This window comes from Momordica charantia (assembly GCF_013281855.1).
Source record: "Momordica charantia cultivar OHB3-1 chromosome 8 unlocalized genomic scaffold, Mcharantia_2.0 BLBB01000008.1, whole genome shotgun sequence".
Lineage (NCBI taxonomy): Eukaryota > Viridiplantae > Streptophyta > Magnoliopsida > Cucurbitales > Cucurbitaceae > Momordica > Momordica charantia.
The window spans coordinates 12,722,262-12,750,000 of record NW_028275166.1 but is presented as its reverse complement, the minus strand read 5'-3'; the positions used below and the strand labels follow the sequence as shown (position 1 = coordinate 12,750,000).

General features: G+C 37.0%; 3 protein-coding genes and 1 pseudogene across 5 annotated transcripts; 2 read left to right on the top strand and 2 right to left on the bottom strand.

The window, feature by feature from the left end:
* Window positions 1-733: 733 nt before the first annotated feature.
* Window positions 734-9,768, top strand: LOC111018388 (uncharacterized). 3 transcript variants are annotated; one of them, XM_022294444.2, is made up of 7 exons: window positions 734-1,034; window positions 1,724-1,865; window positions 1,943-2,009; window positions 2,413-2,511; window positions 2,621-2,719; window positions 8,793-8,918; window positions 9,195-9,768. In XM_022294444.2, exons 2-7 carry the CDS (start codon window positions 1,836-1,838, stop codon window positions 9,338-9,340), a joined length of 567 nt encoding a protein of 188 aa, XP_022150136.1. In that variant the 5' UTR covers window positions 734-1,034; window positions 1,724-1,835; the 3' UTR covers window positions 9,341-9,768. The 3 variants fall into 3 exon arrangements, with proteins under 3 accessions (XP_022150136.1, XP_022150134.1, XP_022150135.1); XM_022294442.2 differs by having other exon boundaries at window positions 1,713-1,865; XM_022294443.2 differs by having other exon boundaries at window positions 734-1,592; window positions 1,713-1,865.
* LOC148209538 (uncharacterized) lies at window positions 2,726-8,479 on the top strand (annotated as a pseudogene).
* Window positions 9,769-12,982: 3,214 nt separating the features above from the next.
* LOC111018386 (ribosome biogenesis protein NOP53) lies at window positions 12,983-16,545 on the bottom strand. Its single transcript, XM_022294440.2, is given in 12 exon segments — window positions 12,983-13,327; window positions 13,422-13,501; window positions 13,631-13,697; window positions 13,886-14,008; window positions 14,087-14,153; window positions 14,156-14,205; window positions 15,116-15,204; window positions 15,316-15,426; window positions 15,589-15,669; window positions 15,849-15,874; window positions 15,960-16,163; window positions 16,296-16,545. Coding segments are annotated over 12 exon segments (1,074 nt in total). The 5' UTR covers window positions 16,465-16,545; the 3' UTR covers window positions 12,983-13,320.
* A 3,354-nt stretch (window positions 16,546-19,899) lies between these two features.
* LOC111018387 (Transducin/WD40 repeat-like superfamily protein) lies at window positions 19,900-21,844 on the bottom strand. Its single transcript, XM_022294441.2, has 2 exons — window positions 21,654-21,844; window positions 19,900-21,068 (listed from the first exon to the last, which is right to left on the bottom strand). Exon 2 carries the CDS (start codon window positions 20,988-20,990, stop codon window positions 20,088-20,090), a length of 903 nt encoding a protein of 300 aa, XP_022150133.1. The 5' UTR covers window positions 20,991-21,068; window positions 21,654-21,844; the 3' UTR covers window positions 19,900-20,087.
* Window positions 21,845-27,739: the final 5,895 nt, after the last annotated feature.

Below are 27,739 nucleotides of genomic sequence, written 5' to 3'. Positions count from 1 at the left end.
AAATTTATTATAGACAAATAGTGGTGATATAATTTAACTCAAAGATGATATTTTCTTTGAATTCAAATAAACATATAATCTCTGGCCAAATTTGAATGAGCAAATTATTTAACTGAATATCCATCGACACCATATCTTTTCAAATTATTAAAAAAAAAATTATAGATTATAAGTAAAAAAAAAACGACATGTCCTGGATATTTCCTCGACATACCGTCGACATTAGAAAAAACGACATTCTCCCTCGTATCAATGTGGAGGTGATCTACACGTCGACATGTCGCTCGAAATTTGAAACAGTGATAGTAATCCAATTGCTCGACACATCGACATGTTGCTCGAAATTGGAAACATTGGTGGTGACCCAATATCGTTATAAGTAAATAATTGGGAATCCCACCCCACCCTTGCCAAAAATTCCAGGGATGGCCCCATTGGTATCCGAGCAACAGGGTAGAAAACTTGTATTTTCAAAAGATGGTTTTAAAATCAATTCACCCAATTTATGGAATCAGTAGTCAAACCAATCAAGCAACATTACTTAGGTCGGTTTTTCACATTCTTTTCATCACCTCTACTTTAGATTTGTTTTTTTTTTCTCGACTTATAATTTGGATTTGTACTTAAAAGAATGGATTTAATAGTTTAAACGAATTTATTTTTTGAATTTTGAAAAGAGATATTTTTTTTATATTTTTTAATTAAAATCCTTTCTCCTTAATCTTTTCCTAAATTTTTAAAAATCCTTTTGAGTTTGGTCGCAACTCCTCTTTCCCTCATTCTCTCCCTCGATCTGTTTTCCTTCCCTTCCTCCCTCGTCCCAGCCCCATTTCTCGCCGGCGACGTGATTCCTCTCTCCGGCGACGAACCTGCAGCCGCGACATTCGGCGACACTCATATTTTTCGAGGCTTCCCAAACTTCTACCAAAACATTCCACGAGGAAACGGAGCTCAACAAGCAGACCGGCGGGCGAACTCTGTTTCCGCACTGGCGATTTGCTTCCTTGAGGCTCAACAATCCGAATATCCCAACGGTAATCCGATTCCCATGTTCTTCCAACTCCTTGAGGCCCAACCAGCCGCGACGTACACTAGTTTTGTAATTGTCGTCTGTAGATATTGTCATGAACGTGTGTTTTGCAACTTGCAACTGGGTGTCGCGACTGAATTCTCACAGGACACTCCATTTCTAGTGTTTGTTTGTAAGCACTATGCATCCTATGGGTTGATTTTCGCTAGATCTATAATGGGTACCTTGAATCAGCAAAACATAAAAATTAGGGACGGGACATAGACCAGAAGCTAAACAGTAGAAGAAATTTTGCATTTTTCGAAAATGTAGATTTGAACCACTTCCTCTAAATTTAGCGCAAGAGCCAAAAGGTCTGCAGAAACTTGTTCGGATGCTCCAAATTGGAGATGAAATGCCAGACTCAGCCTCCCTACAGAAGAAATCACTGAGGTCAAAGGTAGCAACTAGAAAGAAATGGACCTCTGGGTGGTGTCATTGATGATGATCCTCCTTTGTCTCGTAGGGAGCTGTTGTTCTGCAACTTCTAACCGCCTGATTGCTCTGACTTGTAGAGATAAAAGTTAGTGTGCTCAGTGTCCGGTAGATTAGAGTATATTTAATCTTTTATATACATGTGAATGTCAAACTCATCTTGTTTATGATGTTTCTGGTTTTTATTGATTGACTCCCAACTTCCCAGTGTTCTTTTAGGCTCATTGTTTTGAACAGTAGAACACTGGGAAGTTGGGAAGTCAATCAATAAAAACCGCAAGACGGAGTCGACACAGCGCCGGAGCTGGCGGCCGAGCTTCCGTTCAGCACCATGAGCATTCTCAAACCGAAGCTTAACGCTGTAAAATTCTCCTCTCGCTCTCACGAACTTCGAGAAATTTCTTCCATGGTTTTTCCCCTTACATGCATCTGTTTCAGTATCTCTGCAGAAGAGAGCCTGTGCGGACCCTGCAATTTCGCACTTTTTCAGCTTACACCGAGAGCGGTAAATTCTGTTTTCTTTTGATTTCTTTCGAGGCGATCGCTCTATTTTCTATCATCCGAAGACAGGGGTTGTTTGGTTTCCCAGATGGGATTTAAGGGTTTCTTATTAGATGGCTATCATTTAATTAATATCATTATTTTTTTTAATCTTAGAACCTTGTAATTAACCAATTATTAGAAATTTCAGTATACAGTTAATCTTATTTTCATATGCTCGTGCTTTTATGACTTTTTTTTTTAAGAATTTTTTGAAGTAGAGTTTTGATATTCATTAAGAAAAGTTTGGAGATGTGGGTTACTCTTCGATCTAGAAGAATATTTTCAATTTGTAAGAGGAACTGGATGAGTTTCCATGCTCTTTCTAACTGTTGTTAAATGCCTGATTGAGATTGAGTTAATTCCAGAGATCGAGAAGGAGGCTGAAAGAAAAGTAGGATGGTTATTGAAACTAATCTTTGCTGGGACTGCCACATTTCTGGGATACCAGATTTTTCCATACATGGGTCTGTAAACGTTGTCTCTAAATTGCGTTTTTTTATTTCTTTGGATGTGAAATATTTCTAGTTTTCGAACCCTTTACGGCGTTGTGTTGAGTTAGATTTGTTCCTACAGGGGATGACTTGATGCAGCAATCTGTGGCGCTCTTACAAGTCAAGGATCCATTGTTTAAGAGGATGGGAGCATCTAGATTGGCTCGTTTTTCGATAGATGGTACCAATACTCACTTTTTCCTCTCCTGAATTGGTTAAAGCTTTTGAAACTATTGATTGTAATACTGATCTCAAACTTCTATCTGTCATTGAAACTTTGTCCTGGGATCAACAGTAGATCTTGTTAGCCCATCACATTTTCCTCCCCAGGATTCTTTAAAATTGTTCGAAGACCTTTTATTGAGATTCAGTAACCATGACACCGTCACAAATACATATAACTGTAGCTTTCATAAATCTTCAAATTTAATCAGCAAACTCTTTTGATCTTTAGAGTTTTTTCGGCTTGTGCTTGCATGTTCTCTTTTTGTTTCTTTTTGTGGCTGTTTGAGGAACAGAATGTTTCTTTTGCTCCCAAGGGAAGTTATTTTTCTGGATCTCCTTCTGTTTCTACCTGTAATATCAATAATAAGTTCTGTTTTGGGAAGCTCTTTTGTACTGCAACTTCAAATAGCATGAAATAGAAGTGTTAGCGAGTTTTGCTGTATTGATTAACAAAATCAGTCATTGGGTCATAGTCTAGCATAAAAAGAAGTCAGTAGGGACCATACATTTACTCTTTTTCTCATAGAAACTAGACCTTAAACTTATCTGAAAAACTTTTGTTACAGCTTTTGCTTGCTAACTTTTGATCAAACTTTTTGTTGTTTTTGATGGAGGGATATAACCAGGGTTGCTGGGCTTTGATGGAGGAGATTTTGTTGTCTTCTCCTAGGGAAGATTTCTGTGTCAGACTTGTTCTGTGCTGTTTTGTGGTCAGTTAGAGCCAGAGGAGTAGTGGCCTGATTTTCGTAAAAGTCTTTGCTACTTTGTGGGGTTTGTATTGAGAGAGAGAATAAATTTTTGGGGATGGAGTGACCAAGGAGTATGTATGGGAGATCATTAAAATTTATTACTTCCCTACGTGGTCGGTTTCTAAGTTGTTTGTAATTATCAGTTTAGTGGTATCCTTTTAGATTCGAGTCCCTTTACTTAGGTGAGCCTTCTTTCGTTGGGCTGTAGTATTTGTATGCCCTTGTGTGAGGCCCCCTATTGTGAATACCTATGTTAGGAAGGGCGAAGGGGTAAATTCTCCTTAGTTGTTTGTTTGGCAAGTCTTTTGTATGGGGTAGTACTTATGTAAGGGGGTCCATCTTAGAGATGATATGTTTTGTCTTTTGGAAGGTTTGTCTTGGTAGGAGAGCTCCCAACCCTCTCTAACGGTTGGGCCCCATTGTAAGCCTTAGGGCTCTTGTTTGTTCTTGTTTTGAATATCAGTGAGTAAGGAGATACCTTACAAATTGGTATCAGAGCCTTCAATCTTGGGGAGGACGAGAAGAATGGCGCAGAGACAGCTGGAAGAGCGTTGCGAGAGTAATGAGAAAGAAATGGTGAGCATCAAGGAAAGCTTAGATCGGTTATCCAATCGGATGGAAGAGTTGGATAGGTCATCCAATTGGATAGAGGAACAAGGGAAGGTCGTGGCAATGCTGGTCACGGAGTTAGCAAAATCAAAAGGTGGAACTTCCGCTGGCGGAGACGCCTCCGGAGTAAAGCGAAAGCAACCTGAAGGAACGGGAGGAATCGAGTTGACAATCGATGTCAGGGAGGAGACCAGCCTGATGGGGAAGACGGAAGAAGGCTATTATGACCGGAGCAAGTTTAAGAAGGTGGAGATGCCGGTTTTTAACGGTGACGACCCTGACGGATGGTTGTTTAGGGCCGAAAGGTATTTCAACATCCACAGGTTGACGAACAACGAGAAGGTAACAGTGGCAGTTATCAACTTCAATGGCGACGCCTTATCGTGGTACCGGTGGGAGACAAGAGACAACCAGGAATTCGTCGGATGGGACAACCTAAAGGTCAGGCTCTTTGTACAGTTCCGGCCATTGCAGGAAGGCAACCTCTGCGCTCGCTTTCTGGCAATACGACAGACGGGGGCAGTGGCAGACTATTGTCGAATGTTTGAGGAATTCTCAGCGCCCGTACGAGGACTGTCAGAAGAGGTTTTGGAGGGAACCTTCTTAAACGGGCTTCACCCATTGATCAAGGCTGAGATTTTGAGTAGGGAGATCACTGGGCTACGAAAGGTTATGAGAGCGGCCCAACTAATTGAAGACTGGACCACGGCCACTCAATCCTTCTTCGAAGGCGCTCAAAGCCCAACAAGTGGGCCGGCCCAAGTGGCGTCCCAACCTGCCCCCAAAACATCGCCTACGGAAATGACCCGCATCGTGACCCTAGCCAACTGGACACCCACGCCACCCACTGTGTATAACCCTAATCGTAAGGAAACTTTTTTAACGTCTATATGAGATTGAGTACAACACGCGTAAAGCAAAAGGCCTCTGTTTCCGTTGTGACGAACACTACACCGTTGGCCATCGGTGCAAAAATCACAAGCTGCGAGTTCTTCTAGCGCACGACGATGATCCCAAACACATGGATGTGGATGGGGGAGCAACGGTGGAACCAGAAGCAGTCGAGGAGGTGGGCGAAGTAGTCGAGCTATCCCTCAACACGGTGGTAGGGTTTTCTACGCCGGGAACAATGAAGCTGCGAGGCGAGATCGGCCAGTCGGGGGTAGTGGTCCTAGTTGATTGTGGGGTAACGCACAACTTTATCTCTCAAAAACTCGTAGAAGCCTTGAAGCTACCAACAGTGGAAACCTCCAACTACGGGGTCATTATGGGATTGGGAGTAGCCATGAAGGGAAAAGGTATCTGTAAGGGAGTAGTGTTAAAACTTCCTGAACTAACTGTTGTGGAAAATTTTCTTCCTTTGGAACTAGGTGGTATCGACGTGGTGTTGGGAATGCAATGACTGTGTACTCTGGGGTCGATGGAAGTCGATTGGGGCGCCCTAACGATGACATTCAAAGCGGGCGGTATGCGGGTGGTGCTCAAGGGTGATCCATCCCTGACAAAGGCAGAAGTATCCTTAAAACGATTAGCTCGTTCATCAGACATTCAAGACCAAGGGTTTCTGGTGGAATTTCGTGCGATTACTGGATACCTGATCTAGTCCTCTGATTCTATCCCTCCAGTGGCGATACCACACTCAATTGACAAATTGCTCACTGAGTACCAATCAGTATTCCAAATTCCAGAGGGCCTTCCTCCAAAAAGAGAAGTCGATCATCGAATCTTGCTCAATAAGGGTCAACCGCCAGTGAATGTACGACTGTACCGCTACCCGCGTGTTCAGAAAACCGAGATCGAACGTTTGATCAGAGAGATGTTGACGGCAGTAATCATCCGCCCCAGTGTGAGCCCATATTCCAGCCCAGTGTTGTTGTTCAAGAAGAAGGACGGGAGTTGGAGATTCTGCGTGGATTACAGGGCGTTAAATAACGCGACGGTGCCGGACAAATTCCCAATTCCAGTGGTTGAAGAATTATTAGACGAACTCCACGGATCGTCCATCTATTCAAAAATTGACCTCAAATCGGGGTACCACCAAATCTGAGTACACGAGTAGGACGTGGAAAAAACGGTTTTCTGGACTCACGATGGTCATTACGAATTTCTAGTAATGCCCTTTGGCCTCACCAACGCCCCGGCTATATTCCAAGCACTGATGAATCGGATTTTTCGGCCCTTCTTGAGGAGGTTTTTATTGGTATTTTTTGATGATATTCTGATCTACAGCCCGGACCTAGACTCTCATGCTACCCACCTAGCGGTAGTCCTCAATATATTGCAGGAGCACTCATTGTATGCCAACATGAAGAAATGTCAATTTGCCCGGGAGAGAATCGAGTATTTGGGGCATTGGGTTTCAGCCAAGGGTGTAGAGGCTGACCCCGAGAAGGTGCGGGCCATGATCCAATGGCCGACGCCGTCGAATCTTCGAGAACTCAGGGGATTCCTTGGTCTCACGGGCTACTATCACCGATTTGTGGAGAATTACGGTGCCATTGTCGCCCCCTTTACCCAACTCTTGAAGAATGACTCCTATGCTTGGTCTGACGCTGCAACAAAAGCGTTCGAACATTTCTATCCCTACCCGATTTCAGTCAGTCTTTTGTGGTCGAGACAGACGCCTCCGGAACGGGCTTAGGGGCAATGTTATCCCAGGAACAGCGGCCGATTGCTTTCTTCAGCCATGCCTTGTCCTCAGCCCACCAACAGAAATCGGTGTATGAACATGAGCCGATGGCCATTGTCCTCGCTGTGCAACGTTGGAGGCCCTTGTTCGTTGCAGCAAGGGAAGCTTATGTATAAAGGACGTCTGGTCCTCACCCAGAATTCCCCACTCATTAAGGCTGCCCTTCATACTTACCATGATTCGGTATTCGATGAACACTCGGGTTTTCTAAGAACCTTAAACGGCTGACCAGTGATTTGTATTGGCAGGGTATGAAATAGGATGTGAAGATGTACGTCGAGCAGTGTGACGTGTGCCAGCGGAACAAATCGCTCACCACATCACCGGCTGGTTTGCTGCAACCCCTCCCGCGGCCCGATCGAATATGGGAAGACATCTCTATGGATTTCAATGAAGGCCTCCCAAAATCAGCGTCTAATGATGTGATCTTTGTGGTAGTGGACCGGCTGAGTAAATATGTCCAGTTCATACTGGTTTGTCACCCCTTTTCGGCTAAGACCATCGCAACCTCCTTCGTGAAAGAAGTGGTTCGTCTTCATGGCTTTCCGCGTTCGATAGTGTCTGACCATGACAAAATTTTCTCGAGTCATTTCTGGATGGAACTATTCCGCCTACAAGACACCCAGCTTCACCAGAGCACCACCTACCATCATCAGACGGACGGCCAAACCGAGATCGTCAACAAATGTGTCAAAATGTATCTACGCTATTTTTGCTCGGAAAAGGTATGGCATGGAGTAGTTGGCTGGCATGGGCAGAATATTGGTACAATACTACGTACCACATCTCGATCAACACCACCCCATTCCACGTCGTTTACGGCTGCGCCCCTCCCGCCCTGATTTTTTATGGTGATCAAAGGACTGCCAACGCCACCCTAGACCAGCAATTGGCTGAGCGATATCAAGCCCTCCAGTGTTTGAAAAACCATCTGGCCGATGCTCAAAACCGAATGAGAAGTTTGCCGACCGCCGCCGTAGCCATGTGGAATTCGCAGTGGGAGACCACGTCTACCTCATGCTCTGCCCATACCATCAGTTGTCCCTTGCAAAGAAGCATTGTGAGAAGTTAACCCCGAAGTACTTTGGCCCCTATAAAGTGCTGGACCGTGTGGGCTCCGTTGCCTACAAATTGGAATTGCCAGCCGACGCCACCATTCACCCAGTTTTCCACGTATCACAGCTGAAACGTGCAGTGGGAGAACAGCACAGCATCCAAACCCACCCCCCGACCTTTTCTGAAAATTACGAGTGGGTGGCAGTTGGACGTTATGGGCATCCGTCGGAATGCTGACACCGGCGATTGGGAGCTCCTTGTGGAGTGGAAAGACTTATCGGAACACGAAGCCACTTGGGAAACCATAGCCACCATCCGCCAGCAATTTCCACACTTTCACCTTGAGGACAAGGTGTCTTTCTCCCCCTGGTGATGTGAGGCCCCTTCTATGTTAGGAAGGGCAAAGGGGTAAATTCCCCTTGTTTGTTTGGCAAGTCTTTTGTAGGGGGTAGTACTTATGCAAGGGGTCTATCTTAGAAATGGTATGTTTTGTCTTGGTAGGAGAGCTCCCAACCCTCTCTAACGGTTGGGCCCCATTGTAAGCCTTAGGGCTCTTGTTTGTTCTTGTTTTGAATATCAGTGAGTAAGGAGATATCTTACATCTTGCGTATTATTCTTCCTCTTATTTATTTGTTTATTTATTTTTCATTTTTCTGAATGAAAAGTTCGATTTCTCATTAAAAAGAGACTTTCGATCAAACTCTTCTTCTCAACTTTTATCCTTGATGATTAGATCAAAATTGGCCAATTTAGAAGACTAATTGAAACATGCTTAAGAGTGAAGATAGTCTGTATCTAGTTTTACCTGATTGCACTGAATTTATTGGTAACTTTCGGAATCTCAGCTGACTTTTCTTGCAAGGACAAGCCTGTTAAGTTTATTGCTGAGATCTGATTCCAAGCCTTTTCATGCTTTGCAATTACAGATGAAAGAAGAATGAAAATAGTGGAGATGGGTGGAGCTCAAGAGCTCTTAAACATGTTGGGGGCTGCCAAAGACGATCGCACACGTAAGGAAGCTTTGAAGGCTTTACATGCCATCTCACATTCAGGTTCGAATTCTAATCATACCGGTATTACTTTAATTTATTGTTTACGCTTTAATCTTCCCTACGAACGACAAGTTTTTTGCGTAGGAGTTCAATGCATAAATATGAATAGCACTTCTGGATTTGTGATGTTGGGTCTATTGCTGAGTTCTGATATTGGAATTAACACAATGATTTTGCATTTCCTCTTACGTTTAGAAACTGCGACAATGTAGATGGTTCTCTGCATCCATTTCAAAATGTTCATTTTCGTATTTAGTTTTTTATATATTTTTTCAGATGAAGCTGTTGGTGCTCTGCATAAAGCAGGGGCAATCTTGGTTATCAAATCTGCACCGAATTCAGTTGAAGATGTGAAAGTGAACGAGTACAAGTCGAACCTAATGAAGAGATTTGAAGATCTTAGGTATGATGTCTCATCTTGACAGGTAAGAGTTTTGTTTATTTCATTTGTTGTTTGGTGTGGGGTATCAAGAAAGAAGCCATGAAACCTCTAAAGATACACAAGGATTATGATATGAAGCCGTACTTTAGAAGGGTATGAACTGCATTCGCTTCAGATGAGTGGTGGAAATTCACAACGGCATCCCTCACGACATAAGATTGAATGATCCAAACCTTCCTCTTCGGAGTGGAAACGGACGGGATTTGTACATCTTATAAGTCTGTTTTACATTCTTGGAAACGGGTTTTCTCATGTCTAGATACTTGATAAGTGGTCATATTGTCTTCGCAAGTACCGCTCCTGCTTAACAATGGGGGATTGCTGGAGAGGTCATGGAAAGGACTGAGATGCTGAAACTAGTTTTGTTATGCTCTTAGGAATAAAATTGATGCATCACCCTTTTGCTCATGTTTTCATATTTGATTTTCAGATTTAAGCGTCCCCCCCACTCTTTTTGCATTTTCTGATGTAATTTTCAGACCTAAAATTTAAATAACCTTACACTATATTTGCAATAATTTTCTCAAGAACAAATACAAAACTTAAAAAATCCACTCACAATTTAACATTGCATCTTTCAAATATTCAAAACAGAACTTTTTTTTTTTTTAGTTCAAATCAACCTGCCTTATCCATGAGAGACTCAGGATCGACATACAAAACTGAAGTTTAAAATGGCAAAAAAAAAAAATTAGTGTTTACAAACTATACAACCAATCGTCGACTCTAGAACACAGAGAATTGGAACTTTCGAAATAATTAATGATAATGATATCTAAGACTTTTTAATGCATTGTGGATATTCCATTCACATCACTACATGCTCGAAGAAATTTTAGTTAAAAATCAATTCAAAAGCTTAAAGTTGATACATTGTTATGTGTAAATTTGATCGTTTTTAGTATATTCTCGACAATCACATGTGATTATAGAATGAGTATTAACATCACAATGGAATGAAAATAACATAAAGAGGCAATTTGAGTGTGTTTTTATTTGCTAAAAATTGTTTGAAAAGATGTCGTTTACTTGTGTTTCCATTTATTTTTTTTTTTTCTTTCAACGAATTTGGAAATATAATACATTTAAATTGAGTTCAACTAGAAAATTATGATGTTGATAAATTAGCAGTAAACAAAACAAAAGGAAATAAGGAAATAACAAAATATTATTTCCATTTACTATACCTTTTCTATTTTGAAAACGATTCTTAAAAATCATCCAACTAAACAAGTTATCAACCTAAAAATGAGACTTAAAAAGCTTGTGCTAATAGATCTAAATGTTCTCAACATTCTCCCTTGATTTTTGATTTGTGTATCAAACACAAAGACCCAACACAAACAGCAATTTAAAAAGTGAATAGAATAAGAAGAACATATTGATATTTTAACTAGTTAAACTATGTCCACATTAAAGATGCGATTGGAAGTGATTTTGACATGACCAAAATTACTTTTGTAACTGTCAAAAGCACTTCTCTAAAATGTTTGACAAATTAAAAAAATTAATTTTAGAACGACTTAAAATCATTTAAAATTGATTTTCAATCATTTGAATGGTGATTTCGAAAAATTAATTATATTTAAATCTCTTTTCAAAATCACTAGTTCTACTATCATCTCCAAACATATCTTAATTTTAATTATGTTTATTAGCATTGGGCATGAAAACCCATTTAACGGGTTTCCGGCTAAATAGTCTTTTTGAGAGGGCCATTATGAAATGTAGTCCTCTTCATTTTTTCGTTTGGTAAACATTTGCTGACATCATCCAATAAACCAAATGACCATGATGCCTCTCCACTACTGAACATCACAAGCGTAAAGTAGATCTTGTGGTTTTTTCCTCTCGCTTTTTCTGTTTTTTTTTTCACAGTCATTTCTCATTTGATTTTTTATTCAATTTTTTGTTTCCCAACAAAATAAAAAATGCATACACACAAGAACAGATCCATTCGGTTTTGTCTCAAAAAATCATAAACGCATATACATAAGTTTTAAGAGCATATTTGAAAATAAGCACAGAAAAAGTTACGGTCTCGCTCTAGCTCTGGCTAAAGCTCTCGCTCTCACTCTCGCTCACCCCATATTTCATAAATGTATGGATTTAATTTAAAAAGAAAATCAAAATTTCATGAATCTTGTGTCAAGATTGCATATGTTTAACTTTAAAAGAGGATCAAAATTATGTAAATGTCAAGATAATTACGTAAATTCTAGGCGCTCTCGCTCTCGTTCAACTTGAATCTGATTTCCGACGAAGGGGAGGTCTCGTTTGAAGAAGACATTATTATTCTTCTTCTCTCGCAAATTCTCGCTCCACTATTTCCTCCGATTGAATTTCAGCACCGCTTCAGATTCTCCATCCCACTACAATTTCTTCTTCCCTATCTCATTTCTCAAAAATCCCCACTACCTGTAATTCGAGATTCCCTTCGAATTCGGCCCATGAAGAAAAGAAAACAAGGCTCTTGTTCTTGTTTTTTGTTTGATTGGAGGTATGAGCAAAAATATGGCAGAAACTGAAAAATGTTCAGATTTGATTCAAATTGTCGGCGATGCGAGAGCTATATCGAGAGCTATAGCCAGAGCTATATCGAGAGCTATAGCGAGACCGCAACTTCTCTATGCTTACTCTTAAAACTTAAATATATAAAATCAAATGAAGAATGACTATAGAAAAAAACGGAAAAAAGCAAGAGAAAAAAACCACAAGATCTACTTTACGCTTGCGATATTCTTCGAATGACGGAAAAAGCAAGTCAGTTTCTTTCCTTTCTTCGTTGAAGATAGAGAAAGTTTGAGGAAGAAGGAAGAGAGAGAAGGAACACGAAGAGAGATGGGGAGAGAGGAAGAAGAAAGAGGAGAGAGAATCAGATTCAAATGAAAAAGAGGGAGGGAAACTAAAAATTTAACTCAAGTAGTGGAGGGACATCATGATCATTGGTTTATTGGATGATGTCAACAAATGTTTACAAAACATAAAAATGAGGAAAGAGGTCATATTTCATAGTCCTTTCAAAATGACCACTCAGCCCAATTTTCCATTTAATAACTCATCTGTACAGCTCTTCATGTAAATAGAGAATAAAAAGACTTGCAACAAAAATCCACAAATTCTATACAACCTGTGATAACATATTTGGTATAGTTATAAAATCAGTAGACCAAATGAAAATCCAACTCAAACCTCACATGTCAGAAAACTATTATTTTCTTGATCATATTAACTTGAAAGGTCTCAATGATCAATGATCATATTAACTTAAAAGATCTCAAGTTCAAATATTTTGGTGAGCTTAATACTAAAAATTTTGAAGTGGACACAAGTACCCCTTGATACAGGGAACACAGCTCCAACTCTCAATTATCAAAATATATATATATATATATATATATATATATATATATATATATATATATATATATATATATATATATATATATATATATATATATATATATATATATATATATATATATATATATATATATATATCACTAACATAATACATAAAATGTACATTAATCTATTCATATCAGTCCAGCCAGAACTAACCAAATAAAATTTTGACAAGACATAACTTGACCTCTCTAAAAGAAAGAAATGGGGCAATCTGTTCATATAAATCCAGCCAAAATTAACCAAATAAAATTCTGATAAAAGACATGTACATGTTTTTAATAAGCCAAAATTCTAATAAGACATGTAAATTTAAACTCGACCTCTCTAAAAGAAATAAAAGGGGCAATCATTATAGATGGTTGAGAGAGACAGAGAGGAAAGGCATTCTTCGAAGAAAGAGCAAGTTAAAAATTGAAAAAGATAAAATTACATCTTTTGAACTTCTTGGTTCCTATATTGTTCAATCTAGTTGCTTTAAACTAAAACCATCACCATCATCTCATCGAATTCGCCACTCGGTCTATCGAGTTCAACAATAAAACAAATTCATTCCTATTTCCTGTCAAACCAATCCGCAAAAAGAAGTATAACTGTGTAATAAAGTTATGGTGCTTGATTTGTAAAGCATAATGTGAAATTAACTAATCACTAACCTTCTGCTCTTGGCAGTAGGGGCAATTATTCCTCGTTTCTCTAAGCTCTTAAACCTGTCCTTCACAAGTGTGCAACAGCCCTACATTTATACAACATATACCAATCACAGTGTTCTTTTAGTTCACATCTAAAATTTAGAAACCACTATTTTGATGATATAAAGATGAAAAATTCAGGAATCATGTAGATGGGAGTTAAATGATTGCACCTTCAACTTGCGAAGCGACCCGGTTATTTCTTCGGATAGTAGGACTTGAACCAGAGCAGGCTCAAACCTGAAGGTAAGACCAGCAATTCCATTATTTTTAGTTCAATAGGGGATTGGAACTTTTGACCTTTAGAGAGTAAATAATGTCTTGACTAATTAAAAACTATCCCTGGCTTCATCTTCCAATTGAATACTAAAACAACAATTTAAAAGTTGTAATCTGAATTATATAAAAAAAATAATAATATTACATACTTGTGCTTCCCCAAGCGAGGTGGGCATGACTTTAATCTCTCCTGTTTGGCTATCGTTCGTCGGATATGTCTTTTTTGTTTCTCCTCGTCTTCTTTTGCTATTTCTTGAATGATATCTGGCAAGCTACATCCATAAGAGCAAAAGCTAGCTCAGTAGCATTAAACATTTCATAAGTATGGAGGAGACAAGATACTAATTTACCTGTCAATTTCTTTAGAAATTCCTGCCAACTTTTTTGCTTCAGCTTCCTTTCTGAGCTGTTTTTTTGTCTAGCTCTCTTATTTAGTTCAACCCGAGTAACCCTCTTCATCTTCAAAGGCCTGCAACAAGCTTAGTCAAATTAAATAAAAGTAAACCAACTTGAAGTTCTCATTCTAAAAGTAATCATTTTATGAGTAATTATTATAATCCACAACACAAAAACATAAACACATCGAAAGTTCAGAGGTTCAAACTCTACCTAGAGACCGGTGATCACAATTTAAAATAAAATAAAAAGAGAGAGATAAAAAGAAAACTCATAGAAAATCAATCTTGCAATGGAAATCCTTAGATAATAATAACACTTAAATTGTATTATAATATGAGAAGAATTTTTCTTTTTATAAGAAATCAAGCATTCATTGAGATAAATGAAAAAATATATATATACAATGGCATAAAAAAACAACCCAACCACGAATAACACTTAAAACGATATGAGAAGAAAATTACAATATTAAACCTCAAGTACTCCGAGGACTGAGGTCTAGACTCTCCTAAATTCTGCCTATCCCTCATCTCCTCATCTCCCTCTCTTTATAGTTCAACAAACCCCTAACTACCATTATACAACTACTAATATCCTAATAATATTTCTAACTGTACTAATACTCTAATAAAAACTAGAATCTCAATGAAATAGAATTTCACACGCAAGTTGGGGGAAAGAAATCAAGGCTATACAATCAAAGTGCATATGTAAATTAGTTCAATCTCAATCCCAATAAAGGCATAATAGAAAAGAAAAGTAAATAAATAAAACACTTTGTTTCCACATGGCTAAAAATATCACCACTCCTGTTGTTGGAAAAGCAAATCAGGTATTAAATTTTAATAGATCCAAACAACGAAACAAATAGTGTTCACTTAAATATAGTGCAATCTATGCATAAGAGAACCAAGCAAATAATCCAGACTATTTGGAAAAGACAGTAATCTTCAAAATAATTTTGCTTCAACAAACGATACCTTTTTTCTGATTCATTATTTACATCCTGATCCATATTGTCCAAATTGGTGTCATCATCAGTATCATTATCAGCATCCAAAAATAACATCTACAAAACAGGAAGAGCAGGTGATCTCTTGAATCGAAAAGTAAAATATAAATTTCATATATTAAGGAAATTGTTCCAATAGAATTCAAGTTTATAGCCCAAAATACACACATCTTCTTCACTAATAACTTCTCCCTGGACTGTCAAAGGAACTGGCTCAGGCCCTAGCTCCTTTCGGTATGCTTTCTGCATTTCTTCTGCAACGGCACGGGCCAATATATCCTGAATTGATAAAATGGGAGGTTTAAGGGGGGGAAAACAGGATACAATGAATACTTTGAAGAGGAAAAACGCAATTCTAACCATTGATTATAAAAAATTTACCTGACACCACTTTTTAAACTTCTTTTACAAGAAACAAAGCTTAGAATTATTACAACTTACCTGATGACTTTCATGTGATGGATTGAACGAACATCCAGGGGGCTCAACTTCTACTGCTGGAATAATAGATGACTTTGGTTTCTGTCCAAGGTTAAATCAATATTACTTTGTTACGTTCCAGCAACTAAATCCATATTTTATCCTTTCTTTTGATATTTCTACTCCCCCCCTAAGGATAAGACTCTGATCTCATTGAACTTATGACATACATTTGATAAAATATAAGGCTCATAATTCATTAACGAGGTAGAGCAGAGTACCTTACTGATCTTGCTTCTATCTTCCCCTGCAGTAACACCAAAAACAAGTAGTGGAATGTTTGATTCCTATATTTTTCCATTAACAATGTTTGGAAGGGGAAAAAAAAATACCTTTATCATCCCATAGATCAAACACGCCAACCTTGGCATCATGTTGAGGGATTTCTTTAGCTTTGGAAGGCTCTTCAGATTTTTTCTTGGATTTATTATGTGTTGAAGAAGGCACAGGTTGGACAAACGGATTCTTTTTCAATATGCTGTCACAATAAAGTGTTTTTTCCCGTTTCTTTTCGATTTTCCGCTTCACAGAGAGATCTATACAGAGGGAAAAAAACGATAATAAGTGCAAAATTGACAACTCCTTCAACAAGACAGTAGTTCATAAGTAAATATAGATGTGTTTCCTCATCCGAAGATGGAACAAAGTTAAGATTGTATCAGGGCTACCTCTGGACTTGTCGACGACGAAAAGGGAATCGCTGGGAACGGCAGCGAGTGAGCCACCGGAGAGAGCATCCTTTGTGGACTTCTCAAAGAAATCCTCAACGTCTGCAGAGCTTATGTTTGCTCTCCATGCCTTCTTCCCCTTCCTAGAACTCTTTGATTTCTTCCCCATCGCTCTGAAATTGAAAAGTGAAGATTGAAGATTGACAGCCCTGGTGCAGCCCTTGCCCTAAGCAACTGCAGGTATTGTAATGTATACAATTTTTTGTTTTATATTTAAAATATTTTATACTAAAAAAATATCTCAAATAATATTTCCAAGAGCAAATTGCATAAACCACAGTCTAGTTGCTACCATTACACCCCTAAACTATGAATAGTAAAAATTAAACCTCAATTTTTATAAATAAAAAAATTATTATACTAAAAAAATAAAAAATTAGACCCCTAAACAAAAAAATCTTTGATATTTATTTTCGATCCTAAATCTAGTCTTTCTCTTATGTACCTTTTGCAATTGCAAACATTTTTGCTAGATCTAGCATCTCCGACAACATCGACTGCTCATGGCAGCAGATTCCGCCGCGTGCTTGTACGGGTATTCACGAGTTTGGTTTGATTGGATTAGTAGGTTTTTGAACCAACCTGAATTTTCGGGTTGGCCATATCAGAACCCAAAATTTTCGGTTGGATTGGGTTGTCGGGTTGCGCTTTTTTTTTTTTTTTTGGATACATAATCAAAACAGAAAAATCATGGCAAAAACATAGGAATTCAACACTCAGTGAAATCTAAGTCAATTTCCTCAAGTAAATGGCTGAATTATTGGGATATATTTTCACCATTTCAGAAGATACCATCCTTGTAATTTTTTTCTTAATTGACACAGGCGTTCTATTAGTCCATACTTGTAATTTAGCAATAGATGAACTGGTGCACAATGTAGCCATTAGAACCAATATTTTCTTTCCTTTTATGCCTTTTTCGTGTAACCAATATCAGACCATTTTTTAGTCTGATCTTGAATCAATACAGAATATCAATTTTCTCTTAGTTTCTCAACTATGCTGCAAAATTGATTGAAATCCCTTTTAACAACACGTCTGATGCAAAAACTAAAAAAAAAAAAAAATGGTTCTCAGCAGAAGGCTCCCACATTCAAAATCGGGCAAATACTTTAGTGGTCAAGGAAAGTATATATTATAACAATCGCGGTGTGGAACAAAGTGTTGCTTCGGGAAACATGGGGTGTTGTTAACGGGTTGGGTTGGGTTGAGAGGGTTGCTTTTTTTTTTTTTAAGAAACCTGGACTGAAACAATGATAGACTTAAAGAACATTTTGTACCATCCAGAAGTAGTTCCATAGCATATGTAACAAAACTAAATAAACACAGATGAAATCACGGGGTTTCGGACTAAATAGCCTTTTTGAAAGGCCCATTATGAAATGTGACTCATCTCCTCATTTTTATGTTTTGTAAACATTTGCTGACATCAATCACCATCCATTCCAAATTAATGTCCTACCCCTCCATTAACATACTTAAAATTGTTTCTCTCTCTTTCTCCTTCATCTCTCTCGGTGGTTCTTCTCCCTTCTCTTTTCTTCTTTCTTTTCAAATTTTTTAGATTTTTACGGATTTCAAACTTCTCCTTTTTTTTCTTCAAAATTTTTAGAATTTATGGATTTCAAACTTTCTCTTTCCTCAAATTTTCTCAAACTTTAAACCTCTCTCATCTGTTTCGTTTTTTTTTTCCGGTTTTGCATGAATCAACGAAAAATCTCTCTCTCCTATGTTTATTTTTTTCGTAAAAACTTTTGAGCATTCTTTGACTAACGAAGTAAGCTATTTGGATTCTGTACAATATAAGGAACTTCATTTTTTCTTATTGGAAAATATCCCGAATCAAATGAGATTGAAGAAAAAGAATGAGGGAAAAGAAAAAGAAAACGATAACTGAGAGGGAAAGAAAGAGAAAGAAGAGAAAGAGAACAGAAGCGAGAGAGACAAATATTTGCGCGAGAATTTTTGTTGTTTTGGTAATTGATTCTCAAATTAAAAAGACAATAACCGCAATTGGCTGCGACTTTTATTCAATATTCTTTTTTTATCAACTAATTCACAATATGAACTTGTTTAGCAATGGTTTGCTTGTTCATAATTGACCCTTCTTTCATAGGTTATCGTATTTTCAATTTGTTCATTTTTTATTTTGACTAATACCTAACCTATTTTTGTCAATAGTTTGAATGCATATAAATTACATTTATTTTGTTATTACTTTTAAATCTACATTATTTTTATAATTTGTTTTTTAAATTACATTATTCTTAAACTTAACCCTAAATATGACGACATTTTGAATATTTAATTTAAAAAAATAAATTAAATTACATTATTCTTAAACTTAACCCTAAATATGACGACATTTTGAATATTTAATTTAAAAAAATAAATTTTAATATAGAACTTCTAGTTTTCTTTTAATCCAAAAATTTTAAACAACAATTGAACAAGAAATGATTACATGTTTGGTAAATAATGCAATACTATCTTTCTTGATAGAGAGAGAAAAAAAAAAAGAAACAGAAAACAATAAAAAACACAAACATTACGATTTCGACATTTTTATTTTTAATATCATCCTCAAATAACACCAAGCTCTCTTATAAAGATTTTTTGACGAACAAACTCATCCATACGGTTCCTTTTTTCAATTAACAACCCCGATTTTTTCCCTGGAGAAAATGATCTAACATCATAATACAAAAATCCAAAAACACAAAAGAATATTTTGAAGTGGATGGTGACCCAACTAAAAAGGGACAATTAAGAGACAAAACTTTGGGGAAGAGAGTGAACAAAGAAAGACTCAAGTATTTGTGGAATGTCAGTTTCCATCCAAATGAGTCAAAACAAAATCCAACCAAACTGGTGGGCTTACCTTGAAAGTCTTCTCTTTCACAGCTTAGCACCACAGAAAGCTTCTCCATTAACCTGTCCCAGAAATCTCTAATACAATACCCAAGCATTAGTTAAAAACATAAATCCTCATATAGACCTTGTGCATTAGTTATTGGAATCATTGCTTAACTTAGCAACTAGAAATCAAAATGAATATTAACCAAAAAAAAAAAAGTATTGGGATTATAAATGTAACATGATTAGAGGAAGTGGTTCAGGTCTCCATTTTGGTCAATGCAAAATTTCTTCTACAGGTCAGCTTCTGGTCTATTTTGTCGAGCATCTTTCTGGAGATGAATGGAAAGATTTTTTATGATAGATATGTTTACGGGCCAAGGTCTGGAATGCAGTGGGCATCAATGCCTTTCTAAAGGTATTGGTCTCTGTCTTGTTTCAAGATATTTAATTTTTCTTGTCACTCACAAATAGAGTGCCTACTTGTATATAGGTTGTTCTTCTTCGTGTTTGTCTTCCTGTTGAGTTGCTTTGGCCTTCATTTCATGTGCCCCCATTGTATTTGTCTTCAAATTTTTCTTAATATAAAGTTGGTTTCTTTTCATTATTGTTTATAGAAGGAAAAAAAAAACATAACAGAATAGAATTCCAGTGGTCAATCAATGAAAAGGGAGCCAGAACTAGAGAATTTAAATAACAACAGAAAATATTACTTATGCCTCACCCCTAAAATCTGATTAAGAAGTTATGAAAACATGGAATGATAGTACAAAAGCTTGTGACCTAAGTACAAGGAAATTTTTTAACAATATTGAACAACATACTCCTCATAAGACACAAAACATAATGAAATGAAAAGGACTAACAATGGATAACCTACGGCTCAACTGTAGTTACTTGCTGCCATTTACCATCGACTGCTTCTTTCCACAATGTAACATTGTTATTCCCATCAGCAACAGCCAATAAGTCTCCAGTCAGTGACCATGAAACCTTCCAAATTGGAGTCTTGAAATCATTTAACACTGTGCCCTCCCATTTCCCTCCTTCCTTTCCAACAGACCAAATAATCACTGTCCCGTCCTGGGAACCACTAGCAATGGTGGATTTTTGAAGCCCTAGGTTTGGTGACCAAGCCACATCCCTCACCCAGTCAGTATGCAGGGCAAGGGAGCTATCCCTCCTCCAGATTCCATCTTGTAGCGTCCATACCTTCACTGTACTATCAAATCCCCCAGAAGCTAGCTTCCAAAGAGGGTCCACCAAACTGGATCCAACCAAGGAACCAGGAGCCGTCGTAGGGCCCCATGAAACTGAGGTTACTCCCACAGAGTGGGCTTGTTCAATTTGATTATTGTCCCAGCCACCATCAGATCTGGCAATAAAGACTGATATGCTTCCATCAGATGATCCACAGGCCAAGCAGAGGCCAAGTTCATGGGGTGCCCAGGCAATGGAGTTCACCGAAGACTTATGTGCATTGAAAACATGAGCCTGCGTCCATTGATTTTGATTGCCTTCCTTCCATATTATCACTTGACCATCGTAAGAGCTGGAAGCTAGCATTGAACCAAACTTCGGGTGTGCCCAAGAAACTTGCCAAACTGGGCCTTTATGACCATTCAATGTAGCTAAGATTTGCGAACCAGTGTTTTTGCTAACACTAATAATGTTAATGGAATTATCAGAGGAGGCCGTTGCTATGCGTTTGCCATAGTAATCCATTTGTACATCATGGACCATATCTTGGTGGCCAGTTTCAATCTTCTGTGAAGACATTGTAAAGGATCTCTTTTCACCCTATTATTTCTTTTACCCTTCTCCTCCAATCTCTAGCAAGTATCCTTATATATTTATCTATGATAGAAAAATAAACTATATCAAAATACTATGCAAAATTGATGCCATTGCTCAAAATTAATTCAAAGGAAAGTTCAGTCATTAGAAAAACACCAATATAATCAATAATTCTTATCAATAGACTCCAACAACCAATTAAGATGTTCTTCATTTCCCGCACCTCGTTTTAATGTTTGCTGATTAAAGGTACCCATTATAGATCTAGCGAAAATCAACTCATACGATGCATAGTGCTTACAAACAAACGCTAAAAATGGACTGTCATGTGAGAATTCAGTCGCGACTCCCAGTTGCAAGTTGCAAAAACACACGTTCATGACAATATCTACAGACGAAAAATTACAAAACTAGTGTACGCTCACTCGAAACATAAATTCACTACTAGATCAAACATTATTGACACAAATAGAGACAAAACCACCTCAATTTGAGCTACAGGGTAAACGAAAGAAACAAATTCCAAAACGTTATACACGGCAGAAATCAAAACAGAAACAGATCTGGGATTTTCCAATAGACTGTAACTAAATAGTGTTGGAGAAAAATTCAGCAGTAATTGGAAGAACATGGGATTTGGATTACCGTAGGGATAGTCGGATTGTAGAGCCTCAAGGAAGCAAATCGCCGGTGCGGAAACAGAGTTCGCCCGCCGATCTGCTTGTTGAGCTCCGTTTCCTCGTGGAGCGTTTTGGTAGAAGTTTGGGCAGCCCGAAAAATATCAGATATTCGAAGTTCGCAAGCAAATTTGACCACCAAGTAATTTGACGGTTTTTCACCTCCTTTTTGGACATTGAATGTGGTCTTCTGTGAGGTCGCTCAATTTTACTTGGATTTTCAGAAATTTTGCTTTTGATTAGTTTTTTTTTTAAGGAGAAAAAGACGTGGAAATTCAACCTACGACCTCATTTTGATTTGAAATATTGCACATTAAGGTTCGAAATATCGATGTCGACAAAAATGTTGAGATTCTAATTTTACGGATGTATCGATGGATATGTCAACGTGAATCGATATTGCAAGAAAAATCACTGAAATTGTGGATATTGATACAAATTTTTTGAATGAGTAAATAAACTTTAATGGCAGTTTAAGTACGTTATAATTAATCAATTTTAGCTATCATATGTAAGAAAATGAATAACTTATTTATGAAAATGTCGACCTCGAGTGAAATGTCAAACCAAAATAATGAAATTTATTTGAATTGGCAAATTAAAGTTAAATGCTGCTTAATTTGAGACCAAATGAGTCTGGATGTGAAATCGTGAAGAATAATTGAAAGTAGACAGTATTTATAGTTGATAACAACGTCCAAAATGTTGATGTCGATTGGAAATATCGATGTTGATGAAAATTTTGAAAAATTTTTGGAAATAATAAAAATTTATGAAAATTATTTGAATTTGTTATATAGTTTTATTAACAAATTCAAATAATTTTGTTAATAAATCCATAGTAATAATTATATGGAAATGTTGACGTTAAAAATAATTTAGATAAAATGATAATAAATAGATAAAATTTAATGAAAACTTTTAAAATTAGTTCCTATTATTTTAATTTTAATTTATTATATTAATTTTATAATTTAAAAAATATGAAATATAGATATAGAGGAAAGAAATCTCATTTTAGTTAATATAAAAAATAAAATAAAATATTAGAATGAATTAAATGTGTGAATTATCTCTTCAGAAAAACAAGGAAAAGAGGAGAAAAATAATGAGAGAGAAAGAATTGTTAATTTGAACTTGAGAATAAAAAACAAAAAAAATAGTTTATCCATCAAAAGTCAGGGGAGGGAAGGGAGGAGAGATCCATGTAAATAAAACATGGACAATAGGAATAGCTAAATTAAATATTTTGATTTGAAAAATGGTCAAAATAATCGAATATCATAAAAATAGCTAAAAACAGTTAGAGTTGAACTACTAGATAAATTTACCCTCCCATCAAAATAAGTAAATTTATCCTATCACTTCCCCTATAAATTCGTGACGAAACTACCCTTCAATAAATCTGCACCTAAATTGTAGGAAAAAAAATAGTGAATGGAAATATAGAGTTCAAAAATTTTAAATAACATATAGATTTCAAAATTTCTAAATTTTTAAGATAAATCTGTTAAATAGTTTGAAATTAAAAAAAAAAAAGATTGAATCAAAGTGTAAAATAGACTAAAAAAACGTAAAATCAAATTAGAAAAGTGGAAAAATAAAGATTGAAACGGTAAAGTACTGTTTTTAAAATTATAGATGAAGTAGTTGAACATTAATACCATATTAAGATCCATTATGGAAGGGAGGGCAACTCAAATGACTCCTTCCCACTTTTGCCCTTTTAACTCATTCTTACCACACTTGCCCTAACTCTTCCTTCCTAAAATCAAATAAAATTTGATTCATTCAAGTCTCAAGCCCCTCAAGCCTCGTGCACCTCAAGCTTTCAGCGTCCCTCTTCGGCGTACACAATCTTTGGCATCCATCTTCCCACTCTTGCTTATCCAACAAGGGTATTCATCGATCGATTTTGAATGTTGTTTAAATAAATGAGGTTTAAATAATTGACTGTTTGTTAGCAACCTCCAATATTCAAGGGCTTTTGTTGGACACAACCTGTTTTTAGGACACCTTGTACATATGGTCAATTGGGAGATTATATTGAAAATATAGTTTAGATTAAATAATAAATAATAAAAAATATTGTTAAAATTAGAATGTCAGGTACTTTAGTTTGCAAAAAAAATAAAAAAATAAATTTTCAATCTTAAATCTCATCTTAAATTTCAAATTTCAATAAATTTAAACACAGACCTCAATTCTGATGTTTCAATAAATATCATTAGTACCTGAAACTTGTCAATTTCGATGTTTTTTAGCTCAATGTAACCATTTTAATGTTAAATATTTAAAATTTATTGTAAAAAAATCAAGAACATCCAATTAAATTCTCGTAGAACTAATTGATACTTATGTGGTACTAATTGATACTCATTAGAAACTAATTAATTTTAACAATATTAGGAATACACATTTTTATTTGTTGGTTCTACCAGACGAATTTTTTTTATGGCTTGATTCAATGGTTGAATCTTGTGGAGTTTTCTTTTTTCGTTAATAATCTAATTTTCTTAGAACTGTGTTTGCTGCAATAGGAAGATTCTTTCGAGTAATGTTTCATTAACTCGATGACTAATTCTCATATATCAAGAATTAAAATGCAGCTTCGTAGAATGTAATAATCGTGGCATATTAGTCATGAATGTTGATGGACAAGGATAACCCAGTCAAAATGGTCATCTACTCTATAGAATCCTATATCTACCCCATTGTATTGACGTTTCTTGCTTATTTTGTGAGATATCCTCTAGTAGCTATATATTTATACATTCATCGTATCTCTTCTTAGGTAAATATTAATATATGTTTCCTTGATTGCTAATATGCATTTTTGATTTTGTTAGTTTTGGTTACCTTTTCTGCAGATAGTTTTCAATCTATTTTCAGTGTCTGAACTTTCACTACCCCCGTAGATGGTGTTATATACGGGGTCAGTATCTACAACTATGCCGTAGTCGCTGCACCTAACATCTGCCAACAAGGATATGACCCACGCCACGTCCCTATCTACTAACATCCTCATAATTATCGACTTGCTAGTACCATTTTTGAAAAGTGAAAGACGTGTATTTTTTTTTCCTTCTAGAAGATCTCTAGAGATACATTCACAGAGTTGTTGTAGGGTGAAATCAAATGGAATTGAAACGTGCTTGGTAATGAACCCTTGATAATTGTTGTGCTCCTCCGTGGCTAACAATGATCACATAATGTTCCCGCGTTGATTGATTTAATTCTTGGAAAATGTAAAAATAAAATGGGTGGGGATTAATGATACGTTGTGTAAGAATATTAAAGAAACATTGTATTTAAGGTTGCTGATTACAGTGGAATGTTCAAACCAATTAGTTAGGTTTGTTTAAAAAAATTAAACACATTTTAAACTTGTTTGAATCATATATGTAGATTTGGTGGTTTAAATTTTGTGGAAAGATTTTAGGAATTATATAGATTTTGTAGTTAAAGGTGGTTTCAATATTAAGTATGATATATGTAGATTTTGTGGTTTAAATTTTGTGGAAAGATTTTAGGAATTATGTAGATTTTGTAGTTAAGGTGGTTTCAATATTAACTCTAGGAGAGATTTAAGGGAATGTAGGAGACATAAAACGTGGATGGGTAAAATGGAGAAAGACTACAAGGAAAATGTGGGCATGAAATGTGTAGATGGATAAATAAGGAATTATACACTTCCCCTAAAATCTAGGAAACCAACTTTGGCCATGTCATGCAATTTAGAAAAACTTTGGTCATTTTGCTTAACGATAGCATGTGAGTAGCCATTCTTAAGGATTTCCCATAAACCTTTCCTCTCTCATTTTCTGTGTTAAACTTAGTGATCTGCATTTGGGCCCTTAATGATATGGGTGGGGGCTTTCTGCCCTTCTAGTTTTAATGCTTTTTTAAATGTTAGTGATATTTTATGGAAATATCACCAAATATCGAGAATTTCTTGATATTTTGATAATGTCGACGATATATAGGATAAATTAGCCAGTCCAATTTTTATTAGTTTTATTTCAAAATACATAATTAATGTGACATAAAAATGGGTACTTTCGATTTTAGTAGAATCAGGTATTAGATTTCATTCGACAAATATCGATATTCACTGTTAAAACATAGTGTATTAAAAGTTAGGGTAAAATACACTTTTAGTCCCTTAGTTTAGAGATATGTAACTATTTGGTCCCTGAGTTTCAAAAAGTGATGGTTTGGTCTCTGACCTTTAGAAAATAGTTCTAAAAGGTCCCCGGAGTTAAACTACCGTTAGTGACGTGACGAGATAAGTTGGATATTTATTTAATATTATATTATTTTTAATATATGTGTCATTATTTTGTATTTTTTATTTTATTTTTCTCTCTCTCTTCCCCACTTTCCCTCCTTTCTCTCTCTTTATCCCTTTTCTTCTTCCCTGCCCGTGGACCTCTGCTTCTCTCCTCCTCCCACCTCATTCTAAATCAATCCTTTGAACTCAGACCACAACAACAACATCAAAATCAATCTTCAACTGTGGCTATGTTTCAGTTTAGGAATTCGAGATTCTTGGCCCCAGCTCAAGACCTTCTTTGTGAGTTTTGTAGCATTGGAGAAACAATCACCCATAATAATAATGTTATAGGAAGAAAATAGAGATCAGATTAAGCAAACCGAAAAGAGGAGAGGAAGCCGAAGAAGGAGCGAACCCGAAGAGGTAAGTGGGTCGGGACCCTGCAACCCGGGCCGACTGTGGCTGACCAGACCTCGGCTGCTCGGCGCCGAGAACCTCTCCAGCGAATCCCGATCCCTGTGCAAGCTCAGTCTGAGTCGACTTGGTCTCGGTCCTGAATAGTACAGCGTAAGGCCCACTATGTGATCTCCTAAGGGTATAATGATTTAAGAAATGTAAGCCCTAGGAGGATTAGGGTTCAACTGATCTTGAAGGGATTAGGACTCGACCTTTATAAATACAAGGGTAAGCCAAACCCTGGAGGTATGCCTAACAACCCTACTCTCTATACCCGTCTACTCCGATACTAACTTAGGCATCGAGCCTGTGTGGCAAAGGCCACACCGATCTTAGTGTTGTTCTGTTTTGCAGGTCTCATCAGTCCTTTTGTTTTTGAAGATTTGTGCGAATTTGGCAAAATCCCAAGAGGCAAAATTCTAGCATCAACAATTGGCGCCGTCTGTGGGAACGACTAGAGATTGCAGACTTGTCAACATGAGTTCGAGAAAAAGTCCACGACATTCTAATGAAGAGTGCCACCACAAGAGGAAAGTTCATAGGGGCACACCTCCACCCGAGGCAGTCGAAGGAGAGATTGACCGACTAGTCCTTGGACCGACGGATGCCGACATACCAGGTGATGGATAGAAGGATACTAATCGACCAATTCTCGGATCGAAAGACAAACCGATGGAAGGTCCGGATCAACAGGGAGATAAGATGGCCGCCTTAGAAGATAAGGTAAAGGGAATACACCGGAGCATGTCCTTGCTTCTGCAAAAACTTGAGCAACATGAGGCAGAACAACCAGCGCTTGCTCGCGATCCACGAAAGGATAAAGCCTCGATGATTGAAGGAATTAGGGAGACAACCAACTATGCATGGATCAAGCTGAAGATAGGAGGAAACGACAAACCCCGAACCAACATCCTCAGCCGGTTGGGGCGGCAAGTAGATGTATGACAACTGAGGTCTGTCGCGCCCAACAAAAAAGATCATCCGGTCGAAACGTGCGATCAGAGATACAATCAAGAGGACACCAGGACAAGAAATTTGGTCTCGATGAGCTGATAGACTAAGTAGACTCTCCCTTTACGGAGAAAATAATGAAGGAAAAAGTTCCTTCAAAGTTCAAGCTACCTAGCATCACACAATACGACGGTTTGACAGATCCCATCGATCACCTCGATGCATATCGAGAATGGACAGATATTTACGGCATAACAGAAGCCATTAGATGTAGAGTGTTTCCTTTCACTCTAACTGACTTGGCGCACATCTGGTTCTGACAGTTGAAAAGAAAGTCGATCTCAAGCATCAAGGAATTGGCGAGGACATTT

What these genes read in the sequence shown, in the direction of transcription:
- LOC111018388 (XM_022294444.2), top strand. Translation starts at nt 1,836, where the DNA reads ATGAGCATTCTCAAACCGAAGCTTAACGCT. An exon ending in TTCAGCTTACACCGAGAGCG is followed by an intron (nt 2,010 to 2,412) that starts GTAAATTCTGTT and finishes AGTTAATTCCAG; the next exon opens with AGATCGAGAAGGAGGCTGAA. An exon ending in GGCTCGTTTTTCGATAGATG is followed by an intron (nt 2,720 to 8,792) that starts GTACCAATACTC and finishes TTGCAATTACAG; the next exon opens with ATGAAAGAAGAATGAAAATA.
- LOC111018387 (XM_022294441.2), bottom strand. Translation starts at nt 20,990, where the DNA reads ATGTCTTCACAGAAGATTGAAACTGGCCACCAAGATATGGTCCATGAT.